We start from the raw sequence: 19,215 nt of genomic DNA on the forward strand, positions 1-19,215 counted from the left end.
CTTGTTGTGAACGTTTAGTGAAAGTGAAGTGCAATGATTCAGGTCAAAATTGGAATGATTTGTGGGCTGTTGTAAGAATGGAAATGATGCTAAAACAGTTCCAAGAATCATGAAAGTAATGTCATTAAACGTGTTGTTGTTGTTGTAAGTTAAAACTGGAAAATTGCTAAGTGAGAATGGAAATGTTATGTGTGTTATTTAGCCGTGTGTATGGGACAGTTTTGAATGATGTATGGACTGCCCAAGTTCCCTAAGTCATGTTTAAACAAGTTTGGATTAATATATGAAAGAACGATTAGGAATGTTAGCTTGTAGCGCTAGTTGGTTTGAATGCGAACGAAACGTCGTTTAAATGTTAGAAAGGGATTGTGAGCGTCAAAATACGTATTAAATTCCTTTGTAGACTAATTGTAGCTCTTGATGTCTTGATATAGGATAAGTGTTTTTGGGCAGCAAGTACAAGTTATAATACGACTAAACGCTAAAGGTATGTAAAGCCTATTCTTTCTTTCTTTCGGCATGTCCTAGACGTAAGTATGAAACGATATGAACCTTGGGGTAAATTCTACTCTCTAGTTCCATGCATGACTTATGATTCTATATTTCCTTAATGCTATTGTGACAAGCCTACTATATTATTGACTAATGAATGATGTATAGAAGTTCCTACTCTTAAAGAATTGCACAAATAGAGGCATACTTGACTTTCAAAAGATACACCATGTTCAGGGGCGGACCCACATGGTCTCAAGTGGATTCATATGAACCCACTTGTCAAAAAATTACAGTGTATATATATGTATATTTATTCAGTTTGTGAAAAAATAGAATATTTTTTTTAATATTTGACTCCACTTCAGCCAACTGCAGTGCTCAGCGCAGTGGCAAGTGGGTTCAAAAATTTCTCAATGGTCCCGAGTTCGAAACCCAACTACAACAAATCAGAGACCTTTTTATCTTTTAGTCATTTAAAATTAAAATTCCACCAGTCAAAACCTACTGTGCTAATTTAATCACACAAGTAATAATATTATGTCATCCACTGAGCACAGCAATCGTCCCTTACGGCTTACTCCTTTTCCTTTTATTTTTTTATTTTTTTTCAATTTCTAATATAATATAATAGAATTAAAATACAAAAAGGACCCAAATCTCAATCTAAAAGGATACTGCAAATTGAAACCCCCAAATCTCAAGTTCATCATCTCTCAAGTCTCATCCGAAGCAAATTTGATCATCAAGTTCGGCTCTTGCATCAACACAACACCAAGCATCAGATCAAGTTTGCCTCTTTGTCCTTTACTCTGTACTTCCATATAAATAAAATTATTGTGGCTGTTTTTTATTTCTTCCCTTGAGAAAAACCCTACCACTTAAAATTGAAGAAAATTGATTTTGTGATTTTGGGATTTTGGATGCTAAATATAAGCATGTAATGGAAGGAATAGGTAGAATGAAAACAAGGTTTTCATAATAAAATAGTTCTCAAGCATGATGCCATTTTTTCTACAGTTATAATAAAACTCTATAATAGAATAGAAGAGTTAATGATAATGAACATTTTTCCTATGTCTTAGCTTTTTGTTGTTGCCCTCTCTATTCTGTTATATTATTGTTCTAACTTCGAATTAGAATTTTAATTTTGTAATCCAGTTTCAAAGTCCAATGAAGAGATATTTCTCTACGGTATCGTCCAAGTTTCCACAACCAAGTTCATCCACTCAAAATGTTCCTCGTGTGGAAGAAAACTTGAACCAGTTAGAAGAAAATCATCATTCTGCTAAAAAACAAAAGCAAGGAGTAGATTTGGATTCTCTACCAGCAGATCCAAATAAAAGAATACCCATTTTGGACTATCATCCAGATGAACGTGATGAGATTAGACGAGCATATATCCAAAGGGGTCCTCATCAACCTCGACTTCCTAGGTTTCCTCAAACAGATTTTTACGGATATAAACGTCGTTTTAATCGTAAATGGTATAAAAAATATCATGATTGGTTGGAGTATAGTGTGATAGAAGATGCTGCTTATTGTTTGTGTTGTTATTTATTTAAAGATGAAAGCATTCATCAAGGTGGAGGCGAAGCATTTTCAAGTATAGGGTTCAAGAGTTGGCACAAAAAGAAAAGATTAGATACGCATGTTGGTGAGTTGAACAGTGATCACAACCAAGCAAAGAAGAAGTGTGAAGATCTAATGCGACAAGAACAGTCAATTCAAGTTGTGTTTGTAAAGACGGATAATAAAGCTAAGCTTGAGAACAAAATTCGTTTAAAGGCTTCAATTGAGGTGGTGAGACTCCTCTTGAATCAAGGATTGGCATTTCGTGGACATCGTGAAGATGAATCATCATTAAACAAGGGTAACTTTCTTGAAATTCTTTCATGGTATGCGAAGCGATGTGATAAAATTAGTGATCTTGTGTTGAAGAAGGCTCCAAAAAACAATCAGTTGACTTCTCATAAAATTCAAAAAGATATTATCACCGCATGTAAGTTGGAAACAATTAAAGCTATTATGGAGGACCTAAATGGTGACTATTTCTCATTGCTAGTTGACGAATCTTGTGATGTGTCACGTAAGGAGCAAATGGCAATTGTTTTGCGATATGTTGATAGATGGGGGATCTGTGGTGGAACGATTTATTGGGATTGTTCATGTTCGTAATACTAGTGCTCTATGTTTAAAAGAAGCAATTGTTAACTACCTTGCTCAACATTCTTTGAGTTTATCTAATATACGTGGACAATGCTATGATGGAGCAAGCAATATGCAAGGGCGTCTAAGTGGCCTTAAAATTTTGATTCAACAGGAAAGTAGATCAGCTCATGCGATTCATTGTTTTGCTCATCAACTTCAATTGACTCTTGTCGGGGTATCTAAAAAATGTCTTCCAGTTGGAGAACTTGTATTGTTGGTTTCTAATGTCTTAAATGTAGTAGGAGGTTCTTTTAAACGCATGGATGAACTTCGAGAATCTCAAGCAGAAAAAGTTCAAGAGGCACTAGATATGGGCGAGGTTGAAACTGGTAAGGGCTTGAATCAAGAGCTTGGTCTTGCTAGAGCTGCTGATACTCGTTGGGGTTCACACTACAAATCATTTAAGAACTTCATTAGTATGTTTGGCTCTATTACTGATGTTCTTGATACTATTGTTGTTGATTCCGAATGTGTTGAAGATAGTTGTAAGGCAACAGGATATCTTAGAGTTTGTCAAACATTTGAAATTGCATTCATATTGCACTTAATAAGAGATATTTTGGTGATTACAAATGAGCTTAATGAATCCTTACAAAAGAAGGAACAAGATATTGCAAATGCCATGTTACTTGTTAAAGTGGCGAAGAAACGATTGCAAGATCTGAGAGAGGAAGGATGGGATCCACTTATCGAGAATGTGTCCGCATTTTGTGTCAAGTATGATATCTTGATACCTAATTTTGATGAGTTCTATATTAATTTTGGAAGATCTCGACGCAAAGTTGCGGAGCATACTTTCTCACATCACTATCATGTCGATATATTTTTTAAGATTATTGATTGGCAACTTCAAGAACTCAATGATCGTTTTAATGAGGAGAGAACAGATTTGCTTATTGGAGTTGCTAGCTTGAATCCAGTTGACTCATTTTCTAGTTATGACATCAATAAAATATTGAGAATGGCTGAATTATATCCTGATGATTTTGGTGAAGATATAATGGTTACTCTGAAAAATCAGCTTGAGACTTATATCGTTGATGTCCGTGATGTTGATGAAAGGTTCTCCAACTTGAAAGGTCTTGGTGATCTTTCTAAAGAGCTAGTTAAGGCAAAGAAACATTTAAATTATCCCTTTGTGTTTCGCCTTGTAAAATTTGCATTGCTCCTACCGGTCGCCACCGCTACAGTTGAAAGAGCTTTTTCGGCGATGAAGTTGATAAAGAGTGAATTGCGAAATCGAATGGATGACGACTTCATGAGCGGTTGTATGGTGCCTTATGTAGAAAAAAAATATATTTAAGACTGTTTCTGATGAGAGTATTATGAATAGGTTTCAAAAAATGAAAACTCGTAGAGTACAATTGTAATAATATATTTTAATTAATCAAACTTTATTTTGGTACTACTATCAATCTTATGGTCAAGAATTTGGAATTCTCTGTAACTTTCTATAGCTATCTGTTTGGAAGTGGAGAGCCTGCTAATAATTCTCAGGCTACTTGCAACCAGGAAAAGGCTTCAACTAATGATCGTGCCCCAAAGCCAGCTGCTTCAACTACAATGGAGGCATCCTATTTGATGGACAAACAAGGAAGGAAGAATCTGCTGCTCATAAGCTTTACTAGAATGGTATGTCATTTTTACTTTTTTAGTCCTTGATGGAGTTTGTTACGTGAAAATACAATACAACTTGGTGAACTGCACACATCTTTTTAGATTGATCTATCATGACTTATTCGCTTCCGTTGTTTTTTTTTTTTAGCATTGATTTGAATTGCTTGTCCTTGTGCCGAGGGTCTACCGCAAAATAATATCTCTACCTCCCATTTGAATGTTTTTGTCCACTCTATTTTTTTCATATATTGAACCCGCTTAGTAAAAATCCTGGGTCCGCCACTGACCATGTTAAGTTGATACATGTACACGAAATCTGAAACGTTTCTTGTTATAGTTTGTTATGAGACTTAAAAGAACTGAATATGAATATTATTTCGACACTTTAGAGCTGGTTAGTGCTTGTCCATTGAGTCTCAAAAGATGAATTGCATATATGTGGTTGCTATTTATTCTGCTCGTGCTTACTGCTAGATCCTTCACTGAGTCCCGGGCCAGGACACGTTCTCGTGCGCATATTTACTATATTAATCACCGAGTCCCTTACTGAAGGGCCGGGACACGTTATATATATATATATATACATGATATGATGATATGATGATGTGATGATATGATGACATGATGATATGGAGATGGAGGCCAGGAGGGCATATTCCCTATTACCGAGTCCCTTATTAAAGGGTCGGGACACGTCTATGTTTATGTTTATCATGCTATGATTTTAATTACCGAGTCCCTCATTAAAGAGCCGGGACACGTTATATATGTTATATACAGAATGATTATGCAGCTTTGATTACAAAACTCTATAACGATTTTGATATGAGAATGATATAGATGAAATATGTCCAAAGGCAAGTTTTATGAATTTCTGATTGTTGCATTGGGTCCTACATACTTTGTCTCCTTATGAGTCTATTACTACATTTCATGCTTTACATGCTCAGTACATATTCCGTACTGACCCCCTTTCTTCGGGGGGCTGCGTTCATGCCCGCAGGTACAGGCGCTCGTTTTGGAGATCCACTAGCTTAGGGTACCTATTCAGCTATTTTGGACTGCTCCTTTGTTCCGGAGCCTAGCCTGTGGTATAACTCCCTTTTATGGTATATATAAGTGTTTATTCGGGGTACGGCGGGGCCCTGTCCCGTCATATGATATTGTCGTCACTCTTAGAGGTCTGTGGACATTTGTGTGGGTCTGTATGTAGTTGTTGATGCGTTGTATGACTATGACTTATGTTTGGGGTGTACCCATTCGTAATGGCAGCCTTATCGGCTTGCATATATATGTATGTTTGGTATGTTGCATATCGTGGCAGCCTTATCGGCTTGCGTAGAAATATATATGTTGTTGTTTAAAAATTGTAACTCCTCAGGAGACAGGTGCCTACGACATACAAAATTTTGACAGCTTTAAAATAACACCCTACCTTTTTATACAAATAAGTTCATGACATGCTAGTTATAAATGATTACAGTTAACAGGCAATATGAGTGTCCAATTCGGGCACTAGTCACGGCCTACGGGGTTGGTCGTGACAATGCATGTGTAGGAAATCGGAGATTTGGGATGGAATCCTAGGATGATATTGTTGTGTGACTTGTTTGTTCGGGCTTGTGGCCTGTAGATTCCTTAGGTTGTTTGATGTGGTTTTTCTTGAATATCGGTGGATTTATGTGACTTGGGAGTAGCGGACGGAACTTATTTTTGTGCCTAATGATGAAAATTTCCCGTAATATGTGATCATTGTGTTATGCCATTAATAGTGAATCTAGTAGATAAATGAGAGGATAAAATGTACCAATGATTGTGATTGAGTCCAAAATGAGTTGTGACGAGGGATTTTGAGTATAGGATGATATTCGTGTTCTTAATTTAAGGAAGTGGCAAAAATGTATATCGATTGGTTGACCTGTGGTGTGTGGGACTAGCCACCCTATTGTGTTGTGTTTGACTATTCTATTATGTTGGCTTGATGCCATGTGTAGTCGGTAGATATCGAATTCTGTTTTGTCGTCCAGTTTGGGATAGATTTGACATACCCACTGTTAGTGTTGTGATATGATATATTGTTGGCATACCCACTGTTGGTATTGTGATATAGATACATTGTTGGCATACCCACCGTTGGTATTGTGATATTGATATATTGTCAATGTACCCGTTGCCGGTACTTGTGATATTGATATATTGTTGGCATACCATTGTTGGTATTGTGATGTGATGTGTTGTTGGCGTACCTCGTTGTGGTACTTATGATATTAAACCTGATTGTTGACATATGCATTGCACGCATCTCTCATATTTATCATGCATGGCCAATACCTGGTGATGATCCGGTATCGTTGATTGAGCACAACTGATATTTTGATAAACTCTTTTACTTGAGTGATTATGAAAAGGCCGATGTCCGAAGATTCATTCCGGAATCGTTGATATTATGAAACTGATATTTGATGAACTCTTTTACTTCAGTGATTGTGAGAAGGTCGATGTCCGAGGTTCAATTCCAGAATTATTGATTTGTGAAACTGATATTTGACAGACTATTTTTGAGTGACTGTCAGGAGGCCAATGTCCGATGGTTATATTCAGGCATCATTATTGCATGGCCGATTCTGAGGTTATCTCGGAATAGTTGTTAGTGCATGGACTCCGCGGGTCCCCCAGGGTGGTGCCGGTGAGACTTCCCCTGTGAGTAATTAGCCAGGGTCCCATCTGTCTGTTGGGCAACGATCCAGGACAGGTGGCACTTAGACTTCGAGAGTCACACTAGGTTGTGCTACCGAGACGTTGATATTTCCGTCCAGAGTACATGTGTACACCTCATTTGCATGGCATGTCATTGCATTCATACATCGTGCATTGCATTGCATTGATACATCTTGCATTGCATTGCATTATGGCTTGTTGAGATGATTTGGTATTTACTTGTGATGAATGGATTCGGATTGATTTATTTAGACTTGACACATTTGGGATTAGATGCTTTACTTAGGCAGTGACATGTACTTGGTTCTGGATTCATCGATTGAACTTGTTGAGGTATCCTATAGACCGTCCATAAGATTAGTTATATGTTTGGTCTCTATGTGATGTAGGGAACGGGTGTCTTACTGATGAGTTGACTACTAGACTGAAACGATCGATTTAATGATATGTGAGTTCCAACGCTGTTGTGAGATTGACTGGTGAATTATTAGAGTGAAATTAATGCTTAAAGATATTGATATACAGTGTGTGGTAGATAGACGTATGACTTGATTGGGTTGTTATCATGTTTATCTGTGAATTCTTTTACTGATATGTGTTACTACCCATTGTCGGCCTACGAGACTTCCTCAGTACGCATGGTTTGTACTGATATTGCACTTGCTACACCCTTTTTGGGATGTAGATGGTTTCAGGTGATTGATCGAAGCATATGTGGAAATACGCGGTGCCTACCTGGAAGGCCTTCTCCCATTTCATTCCGGAATGGAGGTTGAGTTTTAGAATATAGTGGTAACCTAAAGTCAGTAGTCGCTCTTGTACTAGTCTAGACCAGGTCATGGGAAGATGGATTGAGTCTGTAATCATGTATTTGTTCTAATCATATGAATACTTGAGTTTATTACATAAATATTATGATATTCCGCTGTTATTTCTAAATATCTATTGGTTTAAAATGAATCGTCCTTATTTAATTGATGTGTATTCAATGAGAGGGTTCGCCTACCGGAGGTGGTAAAGGTAGGTGCCCGCGCGACCCCAAATTGGGTCGTGACACACCTAGATGTCTATTTCCAAACATGGAATGAGCAAATTTTGTGACATGCATGTAGAGAATAAACAGGAATCTACACAATGAGAACAAAAAAAGAACAACGATACCCAAAAGGAATATCAAACTAACATAAAGTCGGAAAACTAAATTACCTACAATGAAAGCGCAACAAAAGAAGAAGGTTGCAGAAAATACTCACGAATAGAGCTCGTAGTTTGATATTGTGAGGATTTTTCAGTACTCCACAGCAACGATTAATATCAAATACCCATTACCAAATCAAACCATCACACTCAAATTTTAACCCAAAAAAAAAAAAGGACCTGCAAAAACAATTCGAAATATATATTTTCCAAAGATAAGCGTGGACAATAATTGACCATAGTTACATTGCATAAATAATCGTAGCAAATAATATTCTTCAAGGAATTGAACCTACTCTACTCCCATTGCCTGTGACTCCCAACCTAATTGCATTCTATAGTTATAATAAGGACTAGATGGCGTCGCTTTGGATTATATAGTGTATTTATGTGTATATAGTTATGTACAATTATAAAGATTTATATATTGGGTAGTAATATATATATATATATATATATATATATATATATATATATATATATATATATATATATATATATATATTATATTGCTAATAAACATACCTAAATTTGGAGTCCGGAACCAAAATGCCCCCAAAAAAACCACTTTGAACCAAAATACCCCAACAAAAAAAATGTTACAAAACTACCTTTAGCGCAATAATTTACTGCGCTAAAGCAGTTCACGGAGACGGAGCCGTTAACTGTTTTAGCGCAGTATTTTACTGCGTTATAGAAGTTGTTAAAAAAAAAAACTATAACGCAGTAAAATAATGCGTTATAGAAACAGTACAAAAAAAAAATGGCCAACTTTATTTTTTTGCAACACTTAGTGTTTTTTTCCATACTTTGACTAATGATTAGTCGTGTGTCAAGACTCCGAAACGTCAATATTTTATATAGAACCTGATATTTTTTTCTGCGTACAATAATGTAGGCTCAATACATCAAGGATACGTAAACGTTCGGATCGTCATTTTAGAGGTTGAAAAGGTGCCCGAAGGAAGTTTTATTTGTAAACTTTAGGTTTAAATGTTCTATATACATAGACGTCCATTTTTGTTTGAAGACTTGTTGTCATTAGCTTAAGGTTTTTTATTTTTAGGGTTTAGATTTAAGTGTGTTATTTTTTAAAGCGTAACTTTATTTCAAATATATGCGGTTTTTTGCGCTCGGACGTCCGATTTATGCGATTTTTTTTTTGCAACATATTCGAAAGAAAGTTACGCATTAAAAAATAACACATTTAAGGAACTTAGTGTTTTTTTCCATAAAAAGATCGCAACATCTTATTTTAATAAATCTTTTCTTTGCAGCGCTTAGTGTTTTTTCCATACTTTGACCAACGATTAGTCGTGTGTCAAGACTCCGAAACGTCAATATTTTATATAGAACCTGATATTTTTTTATGCGTACTATAATGTAGGCTCAATACATCAAGGATACGTAAACGTTCGGATCGTCGTTTTAGTGGTTGAAAAGGTACCCCAAGTAAGTTTTGTTTAAGGTTTAAGTGTTTTATTTTTTAAGGTTTTGATTTAAGTGTGTTATTTTTTAATCAAGACATAACTTTATTTTGAATATAAATATAATTCTAAAAAATATAGGGAGAAAAGCTAGTTATAAAGTGGTCAAACTTTAGATGGTCATAACTTTGCGCTCGGACGTCCGATTTACGTGTTTTTTTTTAACTTGCGTATTTTTTTGAGATCCATGCGGACAAACAGCGAAGGTGGTTTGGCCGAGCCGATTTTAAAAAAAAAACACCTTTTATCCCATTCAATTTCAATTTTCCCCCAAATTGGCGTGAAATTTTCAATTTTATTTACTTATAAGATGATGATACGCAATAGATTTCAACGTAAAAATCCTGGGGTAATGTAGCTGTGAATGTCAATTTCACTTCTGCGGTTTCAATTTTTGAAAATAAAGCTGACTAATTTTCTCGACATATAAAGTTGACTAAAATAACCTTACAGTCAAACACTAAGTTTTTAAAAAAAAAACTTACTTCAGACACCTTTTCAACCCCTAAAATGACGATCCGAACGTATACGTATTCTTGATGTATTGAACCTACATTATTGTACGCAGAAAAAAATATCAGGTTCTATATAAAATATTGACGTTTCGGAGTCTTGACACATGACTAATTGTTGGTCAAAGTATGAAAAAACACACTAAGTGTTCCAAAAAAAAAAATCCAATTTTATTTTTAAGTGCTCGCTATTTTACTACGCTATACAAACAAAAAAAAAAAAAAACTTTAGCGCAGTAAAATACTACGCTAAAGCAGTTAAAAACCTTTTGGCAACGGCTTTATTTTCAATAAATCTAAACCCTAAAAATAAAAAACCTTAAGCTAATGGCAACAAGTCTTCAAACAAAAATGGACGTCTATGTATATAGAACACTTAAACCTAAAGTTTACAAATAAAACTTACTTCGGGCACCTTTTCAACCTCTAAAATGACGATCCGAACGTTTACGTATCCTTGATGTATTGAGCCTACATTATTGTACGCAGAAAAAAATATTAGGTTCTATATAAAATATTGACGTTTCGGAGTCTTGACACACGACTAATCATTGGTCAAAGTATGAAAAAAAACACTAAGTGTTGCAAAAAAATAAAGTTGGCCATTTTTTTTTTGTACTGTTTCTATAACGCAGTATTTTACTGCGCTATAGATTTTTTTTTAACAGCTTCTATAACGTAATAAAATACTGCGCTAAAGCAGTTAACGGCTCCGTCTCCGTGAACTGCTTTAGTGCAGTAAATTACTGCGCTAAAGGTAGTTTTGTAACATTTTTTTTTGTTGGGTGTTTTGGTTCAAAGTGATTTTTTTAGGGGCATTTTGATTCCGGACTCCCTAAATTTGCACTGTCGATTCATATATATAGATGAACATTAATACATATACACAAATGCTATTTGTCGATTAAGTGGAATTATGTGAGGATGATAAAATAGTGAAAAGTAAAAGGAGTATAAAAGTGACACGTGGCCAAAAACATAATTAATACCTTCCACTTGAAATGACATCATCTGTTCTGATGCAATTTTTATGAGCGGGGGCAAAATAGGGAAAGTACGAATATATTTAATACTAAGCGACAGTAAGATTCTACTTTTGACTAACGAAATTATTCAATGACAAGTGCTTTGACCAAATTGCCCTTGGTCAACGATCCACTTCTTCAACTCATGCTTTTATATAGTTTAGTTTTAAAAAAAGGAATTTGTTTATTACAAATTAAAAACTAAAAAAATGGAAGAAATTGCACGAATTGTCCTTCAAATGGGATGGTATTTAATTTTTGCCTTTAGAAATTAATTTTAGGAATAATTTCAATAATATACAATTCAGCATAAAATATTATATCCATGTAGTTATATTTTTAATTTACATCTGTATAGCCAACTTTTTTTTACAATAGTGTTTATACACACGATATACAACATTATACACTTACTGTAAATAATGTGTCGATCTTATATAAAAGTGTATAATAATTTATAAAAGGGTTATTTTGGGTAATATTAAAAATATGAGTCATTTCAGGTAAATATTTTTTCCAAATAGATATAGGCTATTATTTTTCCTAAATTTTATGCCTAATGGCCATAAGTTTTTTATGGTGCGGAACATAACTTGTGAGATATTATGATGCAGAAATATAAATTTATACCTCACATTTTTTTTTTAGGGACAAAAATTAAACAGCAACACAAAATAAGGGCATAAGTGACAATGAGCCTAAAAAATGTGGAGAAAGTTTTGGTAGGACCCACAGCACACATGTGGATCCCTACCTTATTTTTTATTTTTAATTTTTTTAATTCTTTACATGAGTAGGAGGTGGACTCACCTTTTTTTTTTTACATGAGTTGGAGATGGACGATGAAACCACCTCCATCAAATTTTGTTTAGGGAAGGAAGGAGTTTTGTATTAAGCTGACATCAGAAGATGTAATACATGTTATCCATAAATTTCTAAAAATAAAACATGAAATATCCAATAAAACCGTTAGAAAAATAACGCAATAAGAGAAAGTGAATACTTTGATCTACCAACGAAGAGGGCCACTTTTTTGGACAGTCATTCAAAAATGTTGCAAATGCAGCGCGTGGTATAAAAATCCAACTGAATGAATCCACCATTATTGACTGAATGGAGATATTTTGAGAATTGCAAGGATATTGCTTGATTTTTTAATATGGGGTACATGATTTATTTATTTTTTGATATTGCTTATTTTTTAATATGGGGTCTACTTTTTTTTTTTTTTTTGCATGAGTTGGAGGTAAAAAAAATAGTACCACATTTTTTTTAAACTGTCTAAAAAAGAATGATACATTTTTATGTTTAGAAATCATTTAACTTGATTTAAATGAAATGATTTAAATTCACACAAATATCTATGACTTGTTTTAGACCACAAGTTTCAAAGATCTTTCTTTTCTTTTTTAAACTTCGTGTCTAGTCAAATTATGTCACATATATTAGGACAGAAAGAGTACCTTTTAGTAATATAATTATGAAATTTTTATTACAGAAAGTATTATAATTTAATTAATTGAAAATATCAATAAATTATTTTACTTAGTCGGCTTCTCCCATATATGACTTTCCTGGCTTGGTTCTCCAATTGAAAGATTTGAAATACGCCTTCTGCTACCGAGTTTCATCCCATTATCTCTTTCTACTTAACTACACTGAAAAATGCTTTTATGTATCAGTATTTGTTGCAGTCTTAAATTTTTAAATATAGACCAACTTCATCATTTTAAGAAAATACGTGTATACATTTCTTGACCGTTTATATTTCGTCTTCTCGATGTTATTCTTCATTATTTGTGTAAGACGCATGTGTCTAAACTTATACCCAAAGGTATAAGTTTTAAATCTTTTGGTTTTTGTTTTCTTCTTCACGTGGACCCCACCTTTATTTATATATATATTTTTAATAATTATCTCCTAATTCTTCACGTGGATCCCACCTTAATTTTTTTTAATCTCTACTATTATGGCAGAGTGGGCCCTACCTTAAATTTGTTTTTTTTATTTGTACTATTATAGAAAAGTGGGCCCACCTTAATTTTTTTTTTTAAAATTACTATTATAGAAGACCGTTTATATTTCGTCTTCTTGATGGTATTCATATTTATTGGTGTGAGACGTATGTGTCTAAACTTACACCCAAAGGTATAAGTTTTAAATCTTTTGGTTTTATGACTTCTTTAGCAGTTTTTGTGTTCAATTTAAATCGTTATTTCTTTTTTCCTAAACTTCTCTTCTTTACATTTTCTCTATGCATATCTTTATCATTTTCTGAACTTATTATTATTATTTAAATATCCTATTTTTTTCTGCTGCAATTATCTCCTACTTCTTCACGTGGACCCCACCTTATTTTTTTTATTTTTTTTGTAATTGTCTCCTAATTCTCCACGCAGGCCCCACCTTAATTTTTTAACCTCTACTATTATAGAAGATTGGGCCCCACCTTAAATTTATTTTTTTATTCCTACTATTATAGAAAATTGGGCCCCACCTTAAATTTTTTTTATTAATATATTTTTTCTACTATTAAAGAAGATTGGGGCTCACCTCTTTTTTTTTTTTTTTTTTTTTTATAAGGGACTGACGGTCTATTTGGAAACTGATGTTTCTATATAGTAGTAGTAAAATAACCCTCTGATTGCTTTATCACCTCCAATATCATTCTTTGGCCGTGCTTTGGTCATTAATGATGCTAACAACCACTAATCTCTCTCTCTCTATATATATATATATAGGTCCGGTGATGTAGCACTCTCTAAGACCAAAATACATTCTTTTTCCTTAAATTTTCATCTTTTTTCTCTATTTAAAAATTAAAACAAAAACTTAAAAGTATGAAAACTCTTCGGAAAGGTTGTGTCCTAATTAGTGACAAATCTCTCCACTAACCGTTGGCTTGTTCTGATTAAAAGAACGTCAAACTCCAAGCACCAAATATGCATGGAAATCAGTCAACTCTAGCTCCTCAATATACCATCACCAAAAAATAATGATAATTTTAAACTTTTGCCATGCAAACGTACCAAAAAAACTAGATAAATTTTGAAAATTAAAATTCTTTTCCTTCTCTTACACATCGCCAAATCGCAAAGGAGTTGAGACTCGGACTATCGGGCATAACTAATAAATTGTCGTAATATTCCCAATCCACTAATTTTTCATCATTCCTTTAGAGGCGCTGCATCTTCTTTAACAAGGTAAATATTTATTTTCTCCCAACTTTTATATCTAAATGGTGCATATAACTAAATAATTAAGTAGTTGTACGAACCGGGACAAAACGGAAAGAAAAGGCAATAGAGTATTGAGGAGGAAGATTGAGAGGGAGTTTGAAAAACAGAAAAAGACGAGAAAAAGAGCATTAAAAGGAAAAAAATGAAAAAGAGTTTTTTTTTTTTTAGGAAAATAAATACATAACAGAAGTCAATGGACAACCTATGCAAATGTTGGTATTGCCACTTATTTCATTTTCTTTTTTGTTTTTTGAATTATTTACTTTTGGTTCCATGCTTTTGTTATTTGAATAAAAAAAGTTTTTTAAAAAAACATCTACTTTACTATCTTATGAAAGAATAAAAATAAATTTGAAGAAAAATTACTTATTTAAATAATGAAATTAATATGATTATGTGTTAAACCCCATCAGACACATATATAAAAGTGAAAATTTTCTCAAAATTATTTCTTATACAAATTTTGATAGTGAAAAATGTAGTTGAATGTATGCTTTAATACTAATGAAGATGGTTTATTTGTGATTTAATTAATATATTACAAAATTTTATACTCATTTGTATGAAAATTTTATCTATACCAAAAGTGTACAAAAATGTTAATTTTAAGTTTATTGGCATTTTTCACACAGCAAAAAGCGCGGGTAATATTATAGGTATGTATATATATATATATATAATCAGAACAAGAAAAAAAATGGAGTGGAACAACAAAAAGTACCTTAAAAATGAACCACTATATAAACGGTAAATCAGAAAAAGTATGAGTATGTTCTGAAATGTGAAGAGAGGAAGAGAGATTGAGAGAGAAGAATAAGGTTGATTTTACGGATAGGCAAAGCAATATATGTGTTCTACATCTACATTGTACCGGGGTCCATAAATGAGTGAATTTACCAATTTAATAATTAAAAAAAAGTAGCATTTACCATAATGCCCTTGGTCGTACCAAGGGACTTTCACTTATTAATAGTTTAAACTAAATTTAAATTAAATAGTTTGAATTTCTTTAGATGCGTAGAGATAGAATTTTTTTTCACTTGTTTCAAGAATTGGTAGTTGACATTTCGTCTGTCTTCCTCCACACTGAAATAATTTGCGTAGAGATAGTTTTTTTTTTTTTTTTACTTGTTTTAAGAATTGATAGTTGACATTTCGTCTGTTTTCCTCCACACTGAAACAACTAAAGATAAGATTTTCATAACTTTAAAAAGATTTAGATAAAAAAAAAAATGCATCACTATAGAAGACTTTAAAAGTAAAAAAAAAAAAAAAAAATGTCGTAACCTTTGCAAGGGCATAGTTGAAGTATTTCCTGGCTCTATCATACCGTCTGTGCTTCGAAACACATTATCCGATGCACCACAAATTTCCACCGTATGGTCAAAATTTAACGCGATGTCATAAAAAAAATTAATAATCTTATGCTCATTTTTCTTTAAGGGTAAAGGGGCAAATATACCCCTCGCCATTACAAATGGTGCATATTTACCTTCGCCATTACACAAATGGGTGTATTTACCTTTCCGTTTGACAACTCACATTTTTTGAATTCAAAACTATTTACCTGTTTTTTTTTTCAATTAAAAATTACCATTTTTATTTTTAAAAAATCAATCCACCCAATATCTTTTTACCCTCACGGCCTGACCCGGCCCGACGTAAGAAATACCCAATCCCTGAGAAAAATCACCGTAAATAGTAACCACTTTTAAATCGAGTTTAAATCGAAACATGAATTCATAATAAAAAGGTAAAAATGAGAATGAATGTATTTAGTGTCGCAACTGACATCTCTTCGTAATATTTATTTACATTGGGTTCTTTCAGGTTAATAAAATGTTAGCCTGTTGCAACTCAATACCTTGGTTGTTGTTGTCAAAAATCTTGTTCACAAATATAAAATTTAAATAATTTAATTCAACCTTCTAAAATAGTGGGCAAAGTTTTAGTGTCAAAAACTTAAAATTTTAACTTAAAAACTAAAAACTTGGAAAGGGGATTTAATTCTTACTATTGTCATGACAATACAAGGAAAGAATGAATCTGTCTAAATATAAATTGTAACTTTTGACACATGAAATAATTTTCTAGTGATTATGAGAAGGCCTTTGGTGGAGAACTAATTTAATTATAACTTGAGATATTGAAATTAAAACATGAAAATTTGGAGGGAAAAAAAAAACTTAATGCACTAGTATGTCACCATATAAGAAAATTATATATTTTATATTAAAAAGACCGAAAACGATGTTTAATGCATTCATACTTTTTTTTTATGATTGGGTATATCGGAAACAGTCTATCAACCCCGTAAAGGTAAAGTCTGCCACTCTGAGTATATCCTACCCTCTCACACTTCACTTATAAGATTACACTAGATATGTTATTGTTGTCGTCGTCTACTCTTCATAATGTTTTAAAATTCTGGAAAATAGAACTTTTGGAAAGTGATTTATTGTATTCCTAATACCGACATACAAGAAAATAATGAAATTCTTCATTAATTTAAAATGTCAAATAGTGAACATATCATCCAATTTTGAAATTTCAATCCTTTTTCATAATACATAAACATGCCATCAAACTTGACCTCAACTGGCAAGTATGATTCCAACTTTAAGCGTGCACAAGTAGGCATCTCAACTTGTATAAAATTGAACATGTAAACAATAATGCTGACGTGACACCTAAATTTTGGAGGTGTCTAGATGACCATTTTGTAAGTTGGAGTGTTCAACTGATAAAGTGGAGACACGTTCTGGTGCCTCCTTGCACACGCCCAAAAATGGAGGGCATACTTACTATCAGAGTCCAAGTTTCAGTTCTTTTTTTTTTTTTTTTTTTTTGCGTGGATTGCCCTTCTTTTGGGGTGGTCTTTAATTTTTGGCCCTCAAATTGGTAGTCTTAAATATTTGCCCTTCGGTTAACACCTAGGGGTCCTAGGTCAAACCCAGGCCCAGGAAAAAAAAAAAAACAAAGCATAAGTTGGACCCTAACTTATGCCTTAAGGCAAATTTTTACTCAAAATTAGGCCTTAAAGCAGAGGTCTGCAAAATTCCAGCAATTTTTTTTTTGGTTGCTTTAAGGCAGAGTTTGAAACCCAACTTATGCCCTACGAATCCCAACTTACGCCTTACGAATCCCAACTTACGCCTTGTGATTTTTTAAAAAAAATTTTGACTGAGCGGGGGTTCGAACCTGGAACCAAGGGGCTTTTAGCGAAGGACAAAAATTTAAGACCACTGATTTAAGGGGCAAAAATTAAAGACACCCCCCAGCGAAGGGCAATCCTGTAAATTGCCCGTTTGAGTTCAAAAAATTGCGCAGATTGCCCTTCTTTTGGGGTGGTCTTTAAATATTACCCCTCATATTTGTGGTCTTTAAGTTTTGTCCTTCGCTTGAAAAATGGCCTTATACATGAGGTTCTGGGTTTGAATCCCCGCTCGGGTATAAATTAAAAATAAATCGCAAGGCAAGGCTTGGGTCGCATGTATGCCGGACCTGGCATACACTTGTTAAAGAATAACCAAAGATATGTCGGACCCAGCATACTTATTTATGCCTTATATGTAGACTTTTTGTTAAGCCTTAACTAAAAGTCTGCCCATAAGACAAAACTTTTCCTTAAGGCATAGTTTAGTTATGCCTTATGGGGCAAACTTTTAGTTATGGCATAACTAAACTATGTCTTAAGGAAAAGTTCTGCCTTATGGGTAGACTTTTAGTTAAGGCTTAACAAAAAGTCTGCCCGGAAGGCATAAGTATGTCGGGTCCAGCATAACTTTGGTTATTATTTAACAAGTGTATGCCAGGTCTAGCATACACGCGATCCAAGCCTTGCCTTGCGATATTTTTTTTAATTTATGCATGAGTGGGGTTCAAACCCAGAACTTCATGATTTCTACACAAAGCTCAGGATTGCAACGCGAATGGCAAAAATTAAAGACCAACATTTTGAGGGGCAAAAACTAAAGACCATCCCAAAGGAAGGGCAATCCTGTGAATTGCCCATTTGAGTTTCTGTATTATGAGCCCCTTTAGATGGGTTTATGGCTTTTGACTGAAGGCAATTCGCACGAATGCCCTTATTTTGGTGTGGTCTTTAATTTTTGCCCCTCAAATTGGTGGTCTTTAATTTTTTTCCCTTCGCCTAATACTATGAGGTTTGGGGTTTGAACCCTAGCTTCGTATAAAAAAAAAAAATCGTAAGGCAGAGTTTCTAACAAATTTAGGCCTATTCGAGCCAAAGTTAGGCCTGCAGGCAGAAGTTTGCCTGCTTCAGGTAGAGTTTCAAACTCTAGCTTAAGGTAGAGTTTTGGGCAAAAGGCAGAGTTTCGCAGGCAAAACTCTACCTTGTGAATCCAAGTTCTACCTGGCGAATTTTTTTAAAATTTTTGACTGAGGGGGGGGGGGGGGGGGGTTCGAACCCGGAACCTAGAAGTTTTTGGTGAAGGGCAAAAATTTAGACCAACAATTTGAGGGGCAAAAATTAAAGATCAGTGCATTTGAAGAGCACTCCGCACAAAAAATATTTGACTTATAAGCCAAAAGTCATAAATTAAAAATTCTAGCTTATGATTTTTGACTTATTTTTACATTTTAACTTAAAAAACAAGTGCCTTAGAGCCTGTTTGGATGGGCTTATGCCTATAAGCTGCAAACAGCTTATAAGCTAAAAAAAATAAGTTGGGGTAGTCTAAATTTTTTTTTTTTT

The 19,215-nt window shown here is 33.8% G+C and overlaps 1 protein-coding gene across 1 annotated transcript; it reads left to right on the forward strand.

Annotated features, from left to right (window-relative positions):
- The first annotated feature begins 1,665 nt into the window (after positions 1-1,665).
- LOC132639848 (uncharacterized) lies at positions 1,666-4,437 on the forward strand. The gene is made up of 4 exons (XM_060356245.1): positions 1,666-2,536; positions 2,622-3,976; positions 4,132-4,335; positions 4,423-4,437. The coding sequence occupies exons 1-4, from the start codon at positions 1,666-1,668 to the stop codon at positions 4,435-4,437; spliced, it is 2,445 nt and encodes an 814-aa protein (XP_060212228.1).
- Positions 4,438-19,215: the final 14,778 nt, after the last annotated feature.

Source organism: Lycium barbarum, chromosome 5 (genome assembly GCF_019175385.1).
Source record: "Lycium barbarum isolate Lr01 chromosome 5, ASM1917538v2, whole genome shotgun sequence".
Taxonomy (NCBI): Eukaryota; Viridiplantae; Streptophyta; class Magnoliopsida; order Solanales; family Solanaceae; genus Lycium; species Lycium barbarum.

Excerpts from the sequence above, each read along its gene's own strand:
- LOC132639848 (XM_060356245.1), top strand. The coding sequence starts at position 1,666 with ATGAAGAGATATTTCTCTACGGTATCGTCCAAGTTTCCACAACCAAGT. Across the intron at positions 2,537-2,621 it reads TATTATGGAGGACCTAAATG|ATGGGGGATCTGTGGTGGAA; the intron begins GTGACTATTTCT and ends ATATGTTGATAG. Across the intron at positions 3,977-4,131 it reads ACTTCATGAGCGGTTGTATG|AATTTGGAATTCTCTGTAAC; the intron begins GTGCCTTATGTA and ends CTTATGGTCAAG.